Source organism: Vipera ursinii, assembly GCF_947247035.1.
Source record: "Vipera ursinii genome assembly, chromosome: 2".
In the NCBI taxonomy this organism is placed as follows: domain Eukaryota; kingdom Metazoa; phylum Chordata; class Lepidosauria; order Squamata; family Viperidae; genus Vipera; species Vipera ursinii.
This window is the reverse complement of record NC_139513.1, coordinates 82,270,000-82,290,302: the sequence shown is the minus strand read 5'-3', so window position 1 is coordinate 82,290,302 and position 20,303 is coordinate 82,270,000. Positions and strand designations below refer to the sequence as shown.

The 20,303-nt window shown below is 39.0% G+C and overlaps 1 protein-coding gene across 1 annotated transcript in view; it reads left to right on the top strand.

Annotated features, from left to right (window-relative positions):
- SLC6A7 (solute carrier family 6 member 7) overlaps window positions 1-20,303 on the top strand; it is a gene marked incomplete at both ends in the record, with an annotated part of 43,762 nt that overhangs the window by 11,247 nt on the left and 12,212 nt on the right. The window contains 5 exons of the mRNA XM_083352294.1: window positions 10,262-10,445; window positions 16,588-16,719; window positions 17,530-17,764; window positions 18,913-19,051; window positions 20,007-20,141. Of these exons, the coding sequence (XP_083208420.1) occupies window positions 10,262-10,445; window positions 16,588-16,719; window positions 17,530-17,764; window positions 18,913-19,051; window positions 20,007-20,141 (825 nt within the window). The remainder of the gene's footprint in view (window positions 1-10,261; window positions 10,446-16,587; window positions 16,720-17,529; window positions 17,765-18,912; window positions 19,052-20,006; window positions 20,142-20,303) is intronic.

Sequence of the window (20,303 nt, the reverse complement as noted above, 5' to 3'; positions counted from 1 at the left end):
AATGCCCCCTCAACGCTAAGGATGTGGCCACAGAGACTCCCAAGGACAAAGTCCTGAGCAGGGTACAATCGTGGGTGAGCAGTGGATGGCAGGACAAATCACCAGGGCAAGAGTTCAGTGCATTTTTCTCCAGGAGGCATGAACTGTCAACAGACAAGGGGTGTCTGTTGTGGGGGAGTAGAGTAATAATTCCACAGAGCCTAAAAGGAAGGGTCTTGCAATCACTCCATGAGGGCCACCCAGGGGTCATAAGGATGAAAGCTCTGGCAAGGAGCTACCTGTGGTGGCCAGGCTTAGACAAGGAAATTGAAGGGTTAGTCGCTGGGTGTTACACATGCCAAAGGTCATGACCAGAACAACCACATGCACCAGTACACAAGTGGGAGGAAACACACACCCCATGGTCCAGGGTGCATATACATTATGCGGGGCCATTTCAGGGACACACATTCTTAGTAGCGGTAGACAGCCACTCTAAGTGGTTGGAGGTGGTGCCCGTAAGCAACATGACTTCAGCAGGTACCATTCAGGCATTAAGGGGGTTGTTTGCAACACATGGTCTGCCAGATGTAATTGTGTCAGATAACGGAACGCAATTTACTTCGTCGGATTTCCAGGTGTTCCTGAGGACCTTGGGGATTAGACACGCCACCTCAGCCCCTTCCCACCTGGCCAGTAATGGGTTGGCAGAACGATTCGTCAGAACAACAAAGGACGCCCTCAAGCGCATAGTTCAGGGGGAATGGAAGCAAAGACTGGCCACTTTCCTTCTTCACCAACACTCAACACCCTGCTCAGCCACAGGCAAAAGCCCAGCGGAACTCAGATGGGGCAGACGCCTGATAACAACACTGGACAGGCTCCACCCAGACAGAGTAGCAGCAGACGTCGGGACCCCCAATATCAAAACAGTTTTTAACACCGGGGATCCTATCTGGGCAAGGAACTATAGCTCAGGTCACCCATGGGTGCCAGGGGAAATACTAGATCAAACAGGACCTCTATCCTACAAGGTAAGGGTGGAGGGGGGACTCCTGTGGAAAAGGCACCTGGACCAGCTGAGGAAAAGGGCTCCTGAAAGGGTTTTTGAGGACACACTGGGGGCTGAGGAGGAAGAGACAACACTAACACAAGCATCCAGGAGGGTTACCAGAGGGTCACAGAGGCCCCCCTACTCCAGGCAGGGAACTGACAGGGAAAACAGTCAAACACCAGACCCAAGTGAAGGAATAACACAAACTCCAGGCACCTCAACACACACACACACACACACCACAATCCACCACAACAACCACAGCAAGCAAGAAAGACAGGAGACAGCATCACACCACCGGATCCAGTCCCAAGGAGGTCGAGCAGGCTCCACAAGGCTCCAAGCTATCTCGCTGACTATGTGCATTCTTAGGGGGGGGGCGGAAAGGTGGAAAAGCAACTAAGGAAGAACAAATGTAAATATTGTATATATATATGTAGCAAGTGTATATAGTTATGGGGGACGGAATGGACAGAGGCTAATCCCTCACTATGGGGGAAGGGGTGTAGTGTATGCGTCTTAAGCATACACAGGATGTCAGCACAGCAGGGGGCTGGCCAGCTCCAGGCTATAACCGCTTTTGGCGGGAAAGCCTGAATGGAGCAAGCCTGACAGCTCCGGGGCATGGTCAGCTCTGGCGGGAAGCCAGGGTTTAAATCCATTGGTCACCTGCACTGGCGGGAAGCCCAGGTTTGAATCTATTGGTTGCGATTCACCTGGGCAGGTATAAAGAGACGCCAGGTAACCCCGTTGCCCAGCTTCGTTCCTGTCCTCAATAAACAAGTTACTACCCAGCTAAAGGTGTCCGTCTCTCTGTGTGACCACGCAACATTGCACTGCCCCTTCTTTAATTTCAGCCAGAATCAGAAGCTGCTTATGACTTAGTCAAGCATATGCATTGCAGAGTTTATTAATTGTTGTTATTGTTGTTAGTTGCAAAGTTGTGTCTGCATTGCAACATTCCTCCAGGCCTTCCTGTCCTCTACCATTTTCTGGAGTCCATTTAAGTTCACGCCTACTGCTTCAGTGACTCCATCCAGCCACCTCATTCTCTGTCGTCCCCTTCTTCTATCGCCCTCAATCTTTCCCAGCACTAGGCTCTTCTCCAGTGAGTCCTTCCTTCTCATTAGGTGGCCAAAGTATTTGAGTTTTAGCTTTGGGATCTGGCCTTCTAAAGAGCAGTCAGCGTTGATCTCCTCTAGACTGACCAGTTTGATTGCCTTGCAGTCCAAGGAACTCGCAGGAGTCTTCTCCAGCACCATAGTTCAAAGGCCTCAATTCTTTGGCGCTCAGCCTTTTTTATGGTCCAACTTTCACAGCCATACATTGCAACTGGGAAGACCATAGCCTTGACTATATGCACTTTTGTTGACAGGGTGATGTCTCTGCTTTTTAGTATGCTGCTAGATTTGCCATGGCTTTCCTCCCGAGGAGCAAACGTCTTTTAATTTCTTGGCTGCAGTCCCAGTCTGCGGTGATCTTGGATCCCAGGAAAATAAAATCTGTCACTACCTCCATTTCTTCCCCATCTATTTGCCAGGAATTGAGAGGGCCAGATGTCCTCTTCCATATGAATTACAAACCAGATATAGTATTTTATCTGTCTCAGTGCTTCTCACTTTCTCCCACTCTTTTTATTTCAACAGTTTCTTTCCCATTTCCTATTTATACTGTATCAGTTGGAAGTCTTTCTAGAAAACTTAGGTAGATCTTGTAGATTACCAAGGAACAGCTACAGACTCTCTGAAGTTCCCTGCAGAGAGGCCCTATTCTTGAGAGAGTTTTCCTTTGTGCCTTTCTTCAGAACCAATGAAAAGAAAGAAAACGTAGCATATAATCTTTACAGCCCTCAATGAAAACTTCTCACGATTTATTATTATTTCTCGCAATGGATGCAATGGAGTAAGAAATAAAAAATCACTCAAGATCTATTCTTTGTTTTCAGGAGCTCATGGTTTCCTCTAATGTAAACTAAAGGGAGAAAATGATCAATTTTTAAATGATATTCTAAAAAATGTATAGTATAGAACACAACATAGCTTCAGCACAAAACATTTTCCATTCCAAGTCAGAGCTGGGGAGACGTTTTCCCAATCTATTAAGATAAGGAAGTCAAGTAACCTAAGACAGTGGGGGAAAAAAACTGTCCCAAGGGTCTCCTATTATAGCAATTTGAAGGATTTGCAATACTTTCATCCTGTCCAATATCTGTGTTGCGCAATATCAACCCATATTCAGGTTGTCCTCAACTTTACAACCACAATTGAGCCCAAGCTTTCTGTTGCTAAGCAAGGCAGTTATTGAGTGAGTTTTGCTTCATTTTATGACCTTTTTGCTACGGTTGTTAGGAGAATCACTGCAACGGTTAAGTGAATCATTAAGGGAATCTGGCTTCCCCCATTGACTTTGCTCATTGGAAGCTGTCTGGGAAGGTTACAAATGGTCATCACATAACCCCGGGTCAGTGCAAGCCCCCATATTTTAATCACATGACTGTGGGGATGCTGCAATGGTTGTAAGTGTTCATTAAGGTTCTTCATTAAGGTTCTCTTAATGAAGAGAAGGACTAGGGGTGACATGATAGCAGTGTTCCAATATCTCAGGGGCTGCCACAAAGAAGAGGGAGTCAAGCTATTCTCCAAAGTGCCCAAAGGCAGGACAAGAAGCAATGGATGGAAACTAATCAAGGAGAGAAGCAACCTAGAGCTAAGGAGAAACTTCCTGACAGTTAGAATAATTAACCAGTGGAACAACCTGCCTCCAGAAGTGGTGAATGCTCCAACACTGGAAGTTTTTAAGAAGAGACTGGACAGCCATTTGTCTGAAATGGTATAGGGTTTCCTGCCTGAGCAGGGGGTTGGACTAGATGACCTCCAAGTTCCCTTCCAACTTTAGTATTATTTATTTATTTATTTATTGATGGGATTTATATCCCGCCCTATCTCCCGAAGGACTCAGGGCGGCTAACAATAAAACATATATAAAGGTAAAGGTAAAGGTTCCCCCGCATATGTGTGCTAGTTGTTTCCTACTCTAGGGGCCGGTGCTCATCTCCGTTTCAAAGCCGAAGAGCCAGCGCTTGTCCGAGGACGTCTCCGTGGTCATGTGGCCGGCATGACTAGACATAAATCAAGATAAAATGAAATTGAAATTATGAAGTTATGAAGTCTGGAAAATGGTCATTAGTCACTTTTTCCAGTGCTGTTGTAAATTCAAATGATCACTAAAGGAGGACTACCGGTACCAAAGGGCAGGACTAGGAACATGTTGTGCTGACTGCCATCTTTCCTTTTTTAAACCCGGCCCGTCAGACACTGCTGACATATTGAGACCATTTCATCCACCTGTATTATTGTTTAAATTGCTTAAAGCCAGATGTCTTTACTTGCAATTATTTGTAATATGGATTGGGGTTTGGAGGACACAGTTTATCCATGCTCAGATGCATATATATATATTTCAGACTTTTCATGCGTTAAACTTATAAATTTCAGGAACAAATAAACCATAGTTATATAAAAAGTAATGCAGTGCATTGGTTTTTTTGGAATCTGGTGTTGGACTCTATTTCTCAGCATTTCCAGTGAGAGGGACAAATTGATCAAAATTCAGGTACTTGGAGGTGTAATCTAACACATCTGGAAGGCACCATATTGGAGAAACTGCTGATAAGCAGTTATCTATCTCTCTTATTTTTAATTGGTTTAAATGTGGCAAATTGATTAGATGCAAACTTCTTAAGCCTAAATCTGCTTCTTCTACATGACTTTTCAAATAGCAATTTATGACTATGGAGAGATGGAGATCACAGAACTTATTTTCTTGAAATGCTCTAGGTCAGATTGTTTCCCTGCCTCTTCCACCCCCAAATCTTACATGAACTGAAAAGGTGGAAGGTCAGTTAGCCTTGAAATCTTGAGTTTATCAGGAACCCTCCTTGTATGTAGTGTTTCCACAGTCAATTGGAAAACCGAAAGTAGAGAGAATAACCAAGGCAGCCTTGGAGAGATAAAAAGATTAGTTTGGCTCATAATATAGTTTTAAATAGGATTTAAAAGAAATAGTTTATTGTGTTACTCTAAAGATTACCAGCATTTATTAACTTAGTGCTGGGCATGTATTAAGTAAAAAATAAATAAATAAACCCCAAGCCATTTACAATTATGCAATAAAGTTTATTCCTAAAGGGTATTTAAATTTTTTATAAGGTTTACTATTTATTCATACCTTTAATTTCACCTTACATATGGCTTCTATGGACTGTATGCTGATCATTGTCATAGATGCACATATACATCCACAGTTGAGAGTCATTGTAACTTCTTTTTCTACTTCACTTTACTGTTTCTGAGCTTAGTTTCAATGAAATTAAGACCTTTCAAACAAGGACTATGTGCATCCAGTTGTCCGGCTTTACTCTTTGTGTTTTCCTGTTGCATACTCATAAAAGAGTACAATGACTAGATCTATTAGCATCTACTTTAAAATCCAGTTCCTTCCTTGCCAATTTCTGTCCTCTGTGTTCCAAACTGCTGTTGAATACAATCTTATGTAAGTTTGCTCAGAACTCAGGGTCACTGTTTATAGTGCAACTTGCCTTTGGAAAGTGTATGTAAGGTTATGTTTTTTGGAAAAGAGGAATATCTGTGACTTTTTCATAATACTGTACAAAATCATGAAGAATCCTTGATAATACCCATGTCCATACTATTTGACAGCCTTCTTCATCTTAGCATTCTTGAGATCTAGAAATCTTCAAATGGGTTGAAGCTGTTGTGGGAACTAAATACAATCTACAGAGAATATTCATGAAAATATGTTCTGTGTTACGTAGTTTTTTTAACTATGTATATTTGCCTATGGCAATGTTTCTCAAGCTTGGTGACTTGGCCAAAGGCCAGCCAGCATGGTCTTTGCAATAGACAAGAAATGAGCAATGAGGAGAACTTTCAAAAATATTTCTCAGTTCTGAGAAAGAGAAAAGCATTAGAAAGAAACTCAAGATAATCCTGCCTTAATGTTGTTGGTATTTGATGGGGGCAGAGAGAAACCGTGTAGGTTTACAGGATGGTACCCTACAGTGTTCCTGCATTTCCTATCATATCTGTTTCTTGGCCTAGCCTACTTCAAAGTGCTGATAGGTTTTAAGAGTGCAAAGTGAGAGTCCAAGGAATGCATAGAAAAGTCCATTTTCCTTAAGAAAAAGAACTTTGTTTTAAATGGGTGTGTGGGAAAGAAAAAGACACCATTTTTAGGCGAGGGTGCAATATAGGGACATCTGTAGCAAGCTGAGGGTTCCCCAGAATGACTAAATGAACATGTGAAGTCTTGATGTGACACCTGTGACATTGCAGATTATATAGAAAAGACACAGAGTTGTGCTGCAGCATCATGTCACATGTTTTGTCATCTTTGACGCCCATCCTCCTGCAAACCTTTGTTTATTAAACAAATTTATATTGCTGCTGAACTCACACACAATGAGCTTAATACTTAGAAATTTCTGTTTTCTTGACCAGAAAAAATGATGCTAAGAATTCTTGCTATGGTAAAGGACTCATAATATAATTCAAATGAGGAATACATACTTATTTTTGGATTTCATATCTTGGATTAAAATTTAGGTTCAAAATGGAGGGGATGGGAAGACGCATACAAACACAATGAGCTTAATACTTAGAAATTTCTGTTTTCTTGACCAGAAAAAATGATGCTAAGAATTCTTGTTATGGTAAAGGACTCATAATATAATTCAAATGACGAATACATACTTATTTTTGGATTTCATATCTTGGATTAAAATTTAGGTTCAAAATGGAGGGGATGGGAAGACGCATACAAATGCAACAAAAATCATTACCTTATTCACCAAAAATGTGAAAAAACCCGCCCCCCATTTTATTAAATTTGAAAGAATTGTTTAACTGGGTGATATCACTTTTTTGGAAAACTTATTCAGTGGTCCATGGCTGTAGAAAGTTTGTGAAACAGACATCCTAGAAGCTGAATCAGTCTTTATTATTCCAGAATATTAAGTTTAAGAGTTCAGAACAATAGCTGTAAGTTATATGAAAAGAGGTTCATCTGAACGTTAATACAAGGAACATTTATTTATTTCATATGCTTTATGCTGCTTCAGTTTCAATTCTGAGCAGCTCAGAGCAACAATCATAAAACAAAAAATGGTATAATCATGCAAACTTAATTATAATACCCATAACATATAACAATAATTAAAATTATTACTCAATGTCAGCCCTAGGAAGACGGCAGTGTGGAATCACTCCAAAAAATATTGCCAAGAAAACTGCAGGGAGGCATTGGCCAAAGGTTAAAACTGTCTGTCTTGAAGGAACAACAAACAAACAGACAGACAAACAAAAAATTCATATTAAATCCTGGCATCATAAGTCAAAACTCTAGAATAACTCATCTTGGCAATTGATGGTATTTTTTTTCCTGGAATTTGCTGGCAAAAAACCCCAAGGTTTTTTTTTCTTAAGGTTGGATCCACCAGCAGTTAAGTGTCATCTTGTAAGTTATCATGACAGCCAGTTCCTCTTCGTTTTTGGACACAAAGACATTCTTTGTTGTTCATGACTAATATTTCAACATTTATGAGAAATTGTTGGGAGATACAGTATATATCAGATAAAAATGTATCATATCAATCTAATCCCATTTTTTCCATAAAAAAATAGAGCTAGTATTCTAAAAAGCATTTCCATATAATTTAGTCATAAAAGCTGTGATAATACATAAAGATTCAGAAATGTGTATTTAGCCTTTGAAATGCTTGGGAGGTGGGGAAGAAAAGTAAATGTTGTTGATTTATAGTTCAAAAACAGAGTAGAGGAAGGCTGCTGAACTTCATAAAGATGCAGAATGGCGTATGTTATTAGAAATAATAGGAACCATAAAACAAAGAAAAGAATAATGTACACTCAGAAGAGAAAGCACTGAGAATAACATATAAAATCCTATAAGAGGTTTGACACCACCTTAATTCAAGCCCCAAGGGAAAAGCCTTAATAGTGCTTCAATATTAGGGCCAGTTTCCTCTGTTAAGTTTTTCTTCATTGTCTCCATGGAAACTGAGCAAAATAGGCTTTGCCTCTATAACTGTGGTAAATGAAAAGAGAGTGACTTGTGAAAAAAAAGGGCAAATGCTTAAATTAGGTCAGGGCTCTCCAGACTTCCAGAGTTCAGCCTGGAATTATCAGCCTGGAATATATAGATTTTAGCTATTTGCTAAACTTTCATAGTGGGTCATTCCCAGTAACCAGAGAGCATTTTTACATAAGCATCTTAGGTTCCACCTAAACGAACCATACTCTGTGTCCCACAGCATTACTGATCTATGGCAAGAAATCCATCAGCTTCCCCTCAGTGTGAAAACAATGACAGTGCTAATATTGGATCCCACTGGTGGAAAATTGCCCCATCTTGTCTCTTGCTCTTTAGTTCTGCCCAGTCTCTGTTGAATCTAACATGCTGTGGTATCACATCACTGCTTTATCAAGCTTCATCTAATCAGCAGGGATGACTGAAATGTCCCCTGTCAATAGGTCTTTTTTCTTTAAATAATTTTTCAGAAGAGTTAAGGGTGTTATACAGGGGTCTTCAAACTTGGCCCTTTTATGACTTGTGGACTTCAACTCCCAGAATTGTTGAAGTCCACAAGTCATAAAAGGGCCAAGTTTGAAGACCCCTGGTGTTATAGGTTGAGGGTTAGGGCTGTGTGTGTGTTGAAGTGCTTCTCTTTGGCTCACTGATTCACTCAAAGGCTCACTGATTCACTCAGCAAGGATTTTTAGGATAGTGGAGATAAACACTAGAGGTTGTAGAAATGACAGTGTGAAAGTGCTGATAGGTTTTCACATCAAGAATGAAAAAAAACCCCAAATCTATATGTACAATTTCCCAATACTGTAAGATTATACCCATGAAATAGTTCCTTGAGAAAAGATTATACCCATGAAATAGTTCCTTGAAAGCCTTAAAAAGGGAGGAGCATTTTAAAGGCAGATCTAGTTGAGCTGTTTTTAAATAGAAGAAATGCACTGACATTTTTAAAACACCAGAAAGGGGATATTCTCAGAAAGCCTTCCCTAATGGAGTATGCAGCTTAGAATTATGGGCATTGTTGTCCGTATTTTGAGACTTCACATTCAGGAACATTTTGACTTAGGTTATTAGGTAAGTCCTTGGAAGATTTTCCTTCTGTTGTCAACTACTATTTCTAAATATTCTACTAGAACCCTGGCAGTGGTTAGAATGCAGTATTGCAGGCTAACTCTGTCTACAGCTCCAGGTTGAGTCAGCCTTCCAGTCTTCCAAGGTTGGTAAAATGAGGACCCAGATTGTTGGGTTCAATATGCTGACTCTGTAAACTGCTTGAGAGAGCTGTAAAACACTATGGAGTGGTATATACTGTAAGTCTAAATGCTAGCACTATTGCTATTCTTAAAAAAATGATCAAAATGGGTAAATCAGTACTATTTCTTGGATTGTCAACCGTATGGCTTTACACCTTATTCTGATGGGATAAAAGTAGCATTTGAAATGTTTCAATGAGATGACGATACAAGGGTTCTCAGAAAGACCCTTGATTTTATGTAATATTTAATAATGTCCATTTTTTCTTTACATGATTGTGCATGCTCCTTTGCAAGCCACTGTGCTTACACAGATTCTGGCACTGTGCTAAAAGCTCTGTAGTAATTATGTCAGTTCACATAATCCACACTCCCACTTATAAGCAACTGGGCTGTGAGGACTGCCAAGAGCTTTCCATGGTACTGGAGGCCTTGGTGTAAAGGCTGTCAGCTCTGTGAAGCAGACTTCAAGAGTCACATCTGAAATAAACAAATTGACTTTATGGAGAGAAGAAGTACTGGTGGGATGTAAGAAAAGATATGAAATCCTACCTGAGAATTCTCAGTTGTGATGGCTGATTTACACATGCAATTTACAATGTAGTCCAACATCAAAGGATGCAGTTTTATTTATTATTAAATTTCTTTGCTACCCAACTTGCCTTAAAAGCTCTGATTCAGTGAACTTATGAAGTAAGGACTTGTACTCCACATTCTAGCTTCTTTTGGATACTAAATATGTTAAAAGCCATTATCTCCTTGCTCTGAAATAGGCCTTGCCCTCTCCTCTCCCCCTTTTTTCAGGCAACTCTTTCATTTCCTATGCATTTCTGTATCTCTTCCTTACCAGCCAGTCATTCCAGACTTGTTAATGACTCCTAGTGACCAAGGAGATGGTGACCTAGAGACCGAATATCCTGAAGACAGAGGAAATTGGACTGGCAAGCTGGATTTCCTTTTGTCTTGTATTGGCTACTGCGTTGGACTGGGGAATGTTTGGAGATTCCCATATCGTGCCTATACAAATGGGGGAGGTGAGAACTTGACCACCTTTGTTTCTTGCCTTTGTGTGGAAGATTTCTGTTTCTCTTATTGTTTTAGAGTGAGATTTATATATCTGTATTGACAACCTGCAACAGGAAAAGTTATCAGCATCTTTAAAAGAATAGGGCCCCAGAGAAGAGAAATTTTAATGTAAGTATTGTTGCTCTAGCTGAAATGGAGACTGAGCTGTCCATATTAAACTTTAAAAAAGGAGTCTAAAGCACAAATAACAACTGTCTTTTTACGATCCTGTAATCTCTGAATTCAGGGCAGAGTCAGGGTGACTGGATAGGAGCTGAGTGTTTACTGACCACATGTCCTTCCTGACAACATGCAGAGTTTGCAGCAGATATTTTTTCTTTGCGCTTTAAGAGAGAAACATCTGTCACTACCGCTAACTCTCAACCTTCCGAGTGGGAGGTGAGAATCTTCACCACTAGGCCACCATGCCACTTTAAAGCATAAATAAACAAAAAACATAAATCCGTGATGGCAAACCTATGGCACACATGGCACAGGTGGCACACAGAGCCCTCTCTGTGGGCACGCGTGCCATCGCCCCAATCCTAGGCCTTCAGATGGGTTTTATAAAACCTTTTTGTTTTAAGCCTCTGCCACCGTTGCAAAAAAAAAAAAAGGTTCAATCAATCAATCAATCAATTTCAACTTCTTGTGGGGAAAAAAAAGAATCTTCCAAAGTTGGAATTGATGATTGAACTTTTTAGTCCCACCCAGTCTGCCATTACCACCGCAGCCACGCCCACCCAATAGGCTAGGCCCACCCAATTGGCCACACCCACCCAATGGGCCACACCCACCTGGCACCCGATGATACATAAGTGGGTTTTGGGTTGCAGTTTGGGCACTTGCTCTCTAAAAGGTTCACCATCACTGACATAAATAATGACTTGGAGTCTTTCCATGCCATAACTCCTGTAATTAAACTCCTATAAAGTGGAATTTAATAAATGTTCTCTGATGCTATAATATCAAATGTAGCATCAGAGGCACATTAGATTCTTCATTTATTAAATTCCACGTTCTAGGAGTTTAATTACAGGGTTATGGCATGGAAAGATTCCAAGTAATTATTATGTTGTCCCACAGTCACTATCAAATCAACTAATACTATCTGATATACTGCTACAAATTCAATAGTCACAAAAGCCTCTTAGGGATAGACATGTGCTTACTCAAGCCTAATGTACAGGTATCAGATAAAGCATACATATGAGACAGTCTTTCTGCAAATTAGAAGACATTGATCTGTTAGAAACTGGCATGCATACACTATATATTTGTTCCACTGAACATATCCATAGTTACACTTCTATAACTAGCAAGAATTAGAAATAAGGAGCAGAGATTAGAAAAAGAAATCATGAAGCATACAAGTAATATGAAAGAGTTCTGCCTTGTATTCCATAACAATCACATTATTAAAATGGTGATACGAGGCTTACAATGAAAGCAAACAGACAGACATTCCAAGTATGAACATCCCATTTCTAAATTATATCTATTACTTCTGCTCATTGCTGACAGAAAGACTCTGGAGACTATAATGTATGTATATGACCTCCACTAGTGCCTTTTCCTTCTGATCAATTTGCCACCTGCTGTTTGCTCACCTCATCCCTTGTTGTACTAATTTACTACATTTCTTCAAGAGTTACTTGTCACTAGAGATGCTGCAGAAATCTGTCACAGGCTTCTGTTCAAGTACATCAGCACATAATTCAAGGAGTCTGCAAATGTCTTATTTCAAAATATTTCTTGGTTGTAAAATTACATACAAATTTTCCTATACTTGGAGAAGTGACCTTCAAAAGCAAGATTAATGAATGTGATATGGACACAACTGGATATAGTTTGATCTGTACACTCCTATCTGCAAATGTTGTCAACAAACAACCAGTTGATTTGGTCTCTGCTGATTATTAGATAATAAGGCTGCCCTCTCCAGCATGATATCTCTGGCACTATATAATAATAATAATAATAATAATAATAATAATAATAATAATAATAATAATAATAATAATAATAATAATAATAATAATAATAATAATAATAATAATAATAATAATAATTTTATTTATATACCGCCCTTCTCCCGAAGGACTCAGGGCGGTGAACCCATGTTCACCTATAATTTGCTAAATGACTTTATCTCCCTTTCTCTTGTTCTTTTTAAATATGTGATGAGTATGGCTTTCATCTGAACTGCGTAGCTGAAAGCTCCTCCTCCTCTCCCCTCATCCAAATATTTCTGGATCCATGTGAAATTCAGAAGATTCTTTGGTAAATGAAGAAGACAAGTCTGAAGAACCAGTTTGGTAGGCAACCTCAGCTCTTTTATGACTCATGGACTTCCAGAATTCCTGAGTCAGCATAGCATAGCTGACTCAGGAATTCTGGGAGTTGAATTCCATGAGTCATAAAAGAGCCGAGGTTGCCTAGCCCTCTAGTAGCTAAGGCACCAGGCTAGAAACCTGAAGACAATGAATTCTTGTCCCACCTGAGGCATGAAGGTTGGCTGGGTGACTTTGAGTCAGTTGCTCTCTCTCTCTCTCTCAGCTGAACCCACCTCACAGGGTTTTTGTGAGGAAAACAGGAGAAGGAGAGAATATTAGATACAGTCACTGCCTTACATTATTTATAAAAATAATAAATGTGGGATATAAATATGTCAGTATAAATTGTGTGTGAACAATACAACTTTTCCTTTAAAACATTCTGGCCATAATAATAGGTCAGTTATTTCCTGTGAAGCAGTTTCAGCATAGTGCTGAGCTCCTTTGCCAAATATTTCATGTATTCCCAAGAGCCGTGCTGATGAATCAGTAGGTGGCTTCCTCGTTCTGAATCAGTGTGCTATTCAGCTTGCATGAATAAATCACACTAAAGGGCAACACACTGTGGGAAGTGTTTTCTACTGGGCAACAATATCAGCAAAAAGAGGAAAGCAAATTTCTGATCTTGCAAGATTCAGCCTTGATAAATTAGTATATTCCTTCCAGGATGCAGATACGATTAAGAAAAAAAAAAGATTCTACACAAGTTTTTTCCCCATTGAGTTTACTAAAGAATATTATGTTTTCATTGCATTTTCCTGCAGTTCAGGAAAATAAACACTGGAAGGGGAGTTAAGAGACATGCCAGTATGGAGTTGCTTCATACTAGAGGACAAATTGTAGACCTGACAAATGACGTTTTATTTTCTGGTTCCTGAGGGAATGCAGCCAGTCCAGTGAGATTTTTGTAATACAGGTGATCAATAATAAAGAGACTGCTTTGGTCTACTCACAAAGTTGTTCTGGTTCCTTGCGTATGATAATGATCAAGGTGCTAAGACTTGAATGGGATTGTTGATTGCATTAATCCTATGATCTTGTCAAGTCATTTATAACAGGGTTGCATGAGATAAAGAGAACTTTAAATAAATAGAAGTAGATTTCAATATGGAAGGATGTGAACTCTACACACTCCCCCCCCCTTTGGTTCTTTTGCATCAGTGTTGACTGCTGGTGACTGTTTAGACAAGTCCCTGCAGTTATCTTGGCATGATTTCAGAAGGATTTTGCCACTGCTTGCTTCCTAAGGCTGGTAGGGAATGACTCACCCAAGATCATCCAGTTGGCTTCATGCCCAAGGCAGAACTAGAACTCATGGTATCCTGGTTTCTAGCCTGTTTCCTTAACCATTATACCAAACTGGCTCTCCCCTGCTCATTTCTATTACCCCAAAATATATTTATGATTTAGATCTCTTAATTCTAAGTATATATATTTTCGTAGATTCTCGCGGGTGTCTGTATGTGTAGATCTAGAGTCTCGGGTTTCTTCCCGCGTTCGTTTCATCTTCAGACCGGAAGCAGCAGGAGGAAAACTCCGGCCTGATGATGACGGATGGGATTTCGTCGAAACGTCGCCACAACTTTCTGAAGATGAAAGGAACGCGGGAAGAAACCCGAGACTCTAGATCTCTCTCTCTCTCTCTCTCTCTCTCTCTCTCTCTCTCTCTCTCTCTCTCTCTCTCTCTCTCTCTCTCTCTCTCTCTCTCTCTCTATATATATATATATATATATATATATATATATATATATATATATATATATATATATATATATATATATATATATATATTGTATCAAGTTCTACTTGAGGGATCTTGAAATTCCAATAAAAGAAGAATGATAAAATAAATAACTATTTCCACAAACTAAAACCTGCCAACTCCTGCAATAGTAAATTCACTTTTCTTTCACATTCAGCGTTTATTCCCTAAATATTTGGGTTGCAACACATTAAGCCTTCATGACTCTCTAAGAAATGTGTCTGAATGGAGTCCTGCCACATTAATAGTAGCGATGGTTGGAATATATATCTACGTAGTCATCCCATGTTTTTCTTCAATTGTTTCCATCTTTTTTCTGACCACAAAAATCTATGAAGAAAGGAAGATGGTATACATATATCATCTATTGACTTGCCTGAAGCATGCTGTGTCTCAGTTCCACTCTGCCAAAGAATAAATTAAGATGTTTCTGCTTCTTTGACCAGGTCATGGTATTTGTCAGTCAAAAAACTAATAAAATGTTGCCGACACTGACTAGTACCAGATTTCTAAAATCTCCAGGAAGTTCCATGCTTCAAATCATTGAAGAAGAAGCTGAGCACTTCTGTCATCTTATGTTTTTGACGGTGCATAGCAATTAAGCCATTTTATTTCTGAATTAATTGCAGCGTAACTTGAATTGCAGAAAAGCCAAATGTTCCTTTTTCAAGACTGAAGTTCTGCAAGGCCTGAGGGCCAGCTGTTTTCTTACTGTAGAGACTTGCCTGGCCCTGCCATATAGTTTCTAGATTAGTCAGCCAACATCTTACTTCTCTACATAGAAATCCATCCTCTATAGATCTTTTAACTGCAACTTCTCTCTGATGCCTCCCCTCCTGAAAATGCATAAAGCATGAATTAAATTTATCAATGGAAGCAAAGCATCCATTGAACCTTGCTTGTTTCATATTCTCCTATATGACAACAGAAAGGAAAATGTGATGAAGTCTTCTTCTCTTCTCGGTGTTTCAAAATTGGTAGTAGTGATGATCAATGTGCATAATCTTCAGCCTGGTTCTGATGGATTGGGAAAAGAAAACTGGCAATGTTGACACAGATAGAGAGAAATATTCTTATATGCTAAGACACAGAAATATTCTGCCCTTGGGACCGTTAAGGAGTGATTCTAGATCTTTCTACACATACAGTTGGAGAGTGATTCTACCACTAAATTCCAATCCTATGGAGCTAAGGTAGTTATAAGAGTTATATGTTTTGTGTTGTGGATTTAAAATATTTTGGAAAGTAACAAGGGGATAGAGTATTATCTCCTTCCTTCTCCTATTTCACACCTAGTCCATGTAGGCAAGAGGAAGAAAAATGTTCTGAGTCAAATTGTCAATTTGACACCTGGAAATTCTTGTGATGAGATTGAAGTCTATAAGACAATAAAAGGAAAATGCAAAATTAGATTAAAACCTGTTTGATCCAGCATTTTATCATAATAGATGATGGATGACATCAATTGTGAGGATAATGGTAGTAGCAGGATATAAATGAAATACTAGTCCACACTTACATTCCAGAGCAAATGGTATAATATTCCTGATGCAGGGAACAATTATTTTTCAAATTTGGGAATCATTGAGAGTCTTAACTTCCATTAGATCAGGGGTGTCAAACTGCCAGCCCGTGGGCCGGAGCATCACGGAGAAACCGCGCCCATCCCATTTTCGGCAATGGGAAAAACTTCCAATACGTCGCGCGATGTCACGTGACGTCGCGAGTTTGACATGCCTGCATTAGATTATCTTCTTAAAGGTTTTCAAGTGTGTAACCATCAGAACACCTCCTTGTAAAAAAGTCCATATTTCTTGCATGAAAAAAAATCTATTCCATTGTATATCTCCCATCTCTCACTTTTACTAGATGGTCCATATTCTAGTTTTATAAGGACCAAAAACACTATCTAATATATAAGGAAGGGATATCATTTGGCTCATGCTGAGATTATCACATTCAACTTCCCAATTGTGCCCTTTCTGTCACTTGTTTGTAATTTCTCTCTTGCAGGGGCATTCCTTGTTCCTTATTTCATTATGTTGGCTATATGTGGGATACCCATCTTCTTCATGGAACTGTCGTTAGGCCAGTTCTCAAGCCTTGGGCCTCTGGCTGTTTGGAAAATAAGCCCACTCTTCAAAGGTCTGTGTGCAATGCTTATCTAGTTTTGTCATCATTTCTGTCTTCATTTCTTTTGCAGACTAAATTCTTATGGTTGACAGTGGAACAGGTTAGTCCTCATGCATTGTAGAGATGAAAGTAGAATCTTCCTTAACACAATAGGTGAGAGTAGTAATATACTATTGAATGTTATTCACTTTTATACTCACTTTCGTGACTGTGAAAGTGAAAAAATATTTGGGAAGAGAATTCTCTCTCCCATAGTTTTAGAAGCATAACTGTCCACATGGACTAACACTAGGCAGATTTAATATAGATAGCTTTTTTTTTTACAAAGCTGACACATTTCAAAATTAACTCACTACAAACTATGTTAGAACAGTTTTCTAGAATTCAGTAAATTTCAAATGTTAAGAAAGAATGGAACTATTCAATTTCCAAGGCTTAATAATTAAGAACTCTGGGAGTTATAATTCCGATACTCCTGTAGGGCTTTAACTTGGGTATCCTAGGAAAATGGCTGACTAATTTAAGACTTTGAAAAAACAGCTAAATTTAATGTGTGATCCAATGCAGAAGAAGACAGAGGACATATGCAAATAATGTAAGCATTTTGCCAACCTTGGAAGGACGGAAGTCTGAGTCAGAAACCCTTGAGCCCATCTGGATCAAACCTTAGGCTGCGGGCAGAGTTGCCTGCAGTAAGGCACTTAATCGCTGCGCCACCAGGGCTTCATGTAAATGCATCATGAACTCTGCAGTAAACAACCATCAACTTTGGGGGTTGCCTGTGTTTTTTTGCCATTACATATCATTTCTGCTCTTCTTTAGGTATTGGTATGGCCACAATCCTGATTGTCTCCTTGGTGGCCATTTACTATAACATGATCATTGCCTATGTTCTCTTCTACCTCTTTGCCTCGTTGACCAACAACTTGCCTTGGCAGTACTGTGGCAACTGGTGGAACACAGACCTGTGCCTGGACCACCATGTCACACACACAGGAAACAGTGCTGTCCCTTTCAACACTTCTAACACTGTCAGTCCAAGTGAGGAATATTGGAGGTAAGTAGCTTAGACAAGAAAAGGGTGGGAGGGAAAGTAACCTATGGTGATAGATTTGCCCTCTTCAGCCTAAGAGCTGCCAATTGCTCTCCAGATATTCCTCAACACTCATAAGCGTGGTCAGAGGCCAGCAGTTATAGTGGTGCTTAAAAGTTTGTGAATTGGTTTTGAATTTTCAGTATTTCTGCATAAATATGACCTAAAATGTGATACGTAGCTTTCATTTTCCTCAATTAAATAAACAAGCACAATGTTTCATTTCATTGGGTTGTCTCTATCAACTGTTAGGGTTTATGTGACAAATAGATCACCTTTTAGGTTGTATTTATGCAGAAATATTGAAAATTGAAAAGGGTTGATAAACTTTCAAGCACCACAGTATGGGATTTGTAGTCCAAACTAACTGAAGGACATCACATTTCCTAACCCAGTCTTCATGTATGGTTCATGATGTTGATGTGATATTTGCTGTCAAATATATGAATCAATTCATATTGTTTATTACATGCGTAAGATCTACCTTTTTCCAACTGCATAATATTTTAAGGAGAATTATGAAAAGGAGACTGTATAGGAATCCATATAAAGTTAAATTACACTGTAGCAAAAGAGGGGGAACTGGAGCTTTATTTCAGCTTAATGAATCCATGCGGAGGCATTTTCGTTGTGTTCAAAATAAACTATTTTGTTAATAGGACTGGAATGATTAAAGATCTTATTCACAAGGACACATTAAGCAGAGTGTATGCTGAACTCCATGCAAATTAATGTAACAAGAGAAATAGCTTTTCTGTGTCATTGTAGCTCTCAGACATAAAAATGTATTTTATCATGCACACATGACACATGCCCTCATCACTAATTTATTATTTGAAATAATGCGTATGCAGGAAAAGAACACTGTATAAAACATTTCTTAATGTGTGCAATATTGCAAAATTCTTTATATAAAGAAATCTCTATTCCGGGGGGAAACCATCAAATCCCAAGTTAAACTAAAGCCTAAATTTAACTGGATGTATTTAATCAGATTAAATACATCTGATTTAACTATTGCTTCCCTGCGTGGCTTACACATATTTATGGGGAAAATGTCATTGGGGGGGGGAATTCTACCCACTGAAGTTTTTTTCTCTTTTTTTCCCAAGCCGCTATGTCCTTCATATCCAAGGGAGTTCAGGCATTGGTGACCCTGGGAGGATTCGCTGGAATCTCTGCCTCTGCCTCCTGCTAGCTTGGCTCATTGTGTATCTTTGCATCTTAAAGGGAGTCAAATCTTCTGGCAAGGTAAAGTATGAATTAGCAGAGGGCACCCATCTGTTTTTTTCCACCCTCAAATTATAACATAATCCTGGTTGACCGTTCCTAAATGTTATTGTTGTCATAGGAATTTTTTAAAAAATATGTTGGTTCTATACAGTATTTTAGGACAGGGGTGAGCATCTCTAATGTTATTTTTTCCCACAGGTTCAACTCCTCCATCCATGAATTCTTAGATTGTCTACTATGGCAAAAAACATATGTTATAATTCACAAATCTGAGCTAAGAAATGAATTTTACATTTCTTCTATGCCAAATCTACTTCTGATTCTTTCAACTTTTCTTTATTTCAGCAGTATAATTTAATAGTTGTGGGGAATCAGAGAAAATGTAATAGTCAGCATCACCTATAGGTTCTGAGCAGTTTTGTGAAAGATGACAATATACGTAAAAATGCTGTCATAATGCTTCTCAAGTGTGTTCTATTCTATTCTATTCTGTTCTGTTCTGTTCTGTTCTATTATTCTGTTCTATTCTATTCTGTTCTGTTCTGTTCTGTTCTGTTCTGTTCTATTCTATTATGATATATTATATTATATATTATATTATAATATATTATATTATATTGCATACTAATTCAAGTGGGTTTAAAACAACAGAAGAAAGATTTAACTTGATTATTAAATGAGATATCTTGATGGTCAAAGTATTTGATAATAGTTATGAGTTCGTCAAACATAGGATAACGCATTCTGTTTCTGGATTTTTTGTGTTAAGCAGATTGTTGAAGGTTTTTAGGGCTTCCTCCATTTCTCTCATTTCACTGTATGGATCCTTAATTATTTTTCATGGAACCATGATAAGCATTTTGCATATGGTGGTTGTGTAAATTTATGAAGATTACAAGAGTCCTAGGGTTGTCTAAAAGAGACGGTATCTTTTTAGAGCTGCCACAAATAAATGTCCCCTGTTTCTTTGTAGGTTGTTTATTTCACGGCCACATTTCCTTACCTCATTCTGATCATGCTCCTGATTCGTGGGGTGACACTCGAGGGGGCCTGGCTAGGAATCAAGTTCTATCTCACACCCCAGTTTGATCTCCTACTGTCTCCCAAGGTGAGATCTGTGTCAATACTATTGTGTAAGAGAGTTGATTTATATACCTCTTTTGACTATCTCATGTTTTGGATGATCTTAGAAACTAAACAAGAGTTCTTGGATGGGACTTCCTGGAAAATCCAGGCCTTTGGGTAGACTGGAGACCTTAAAGAAATCCTT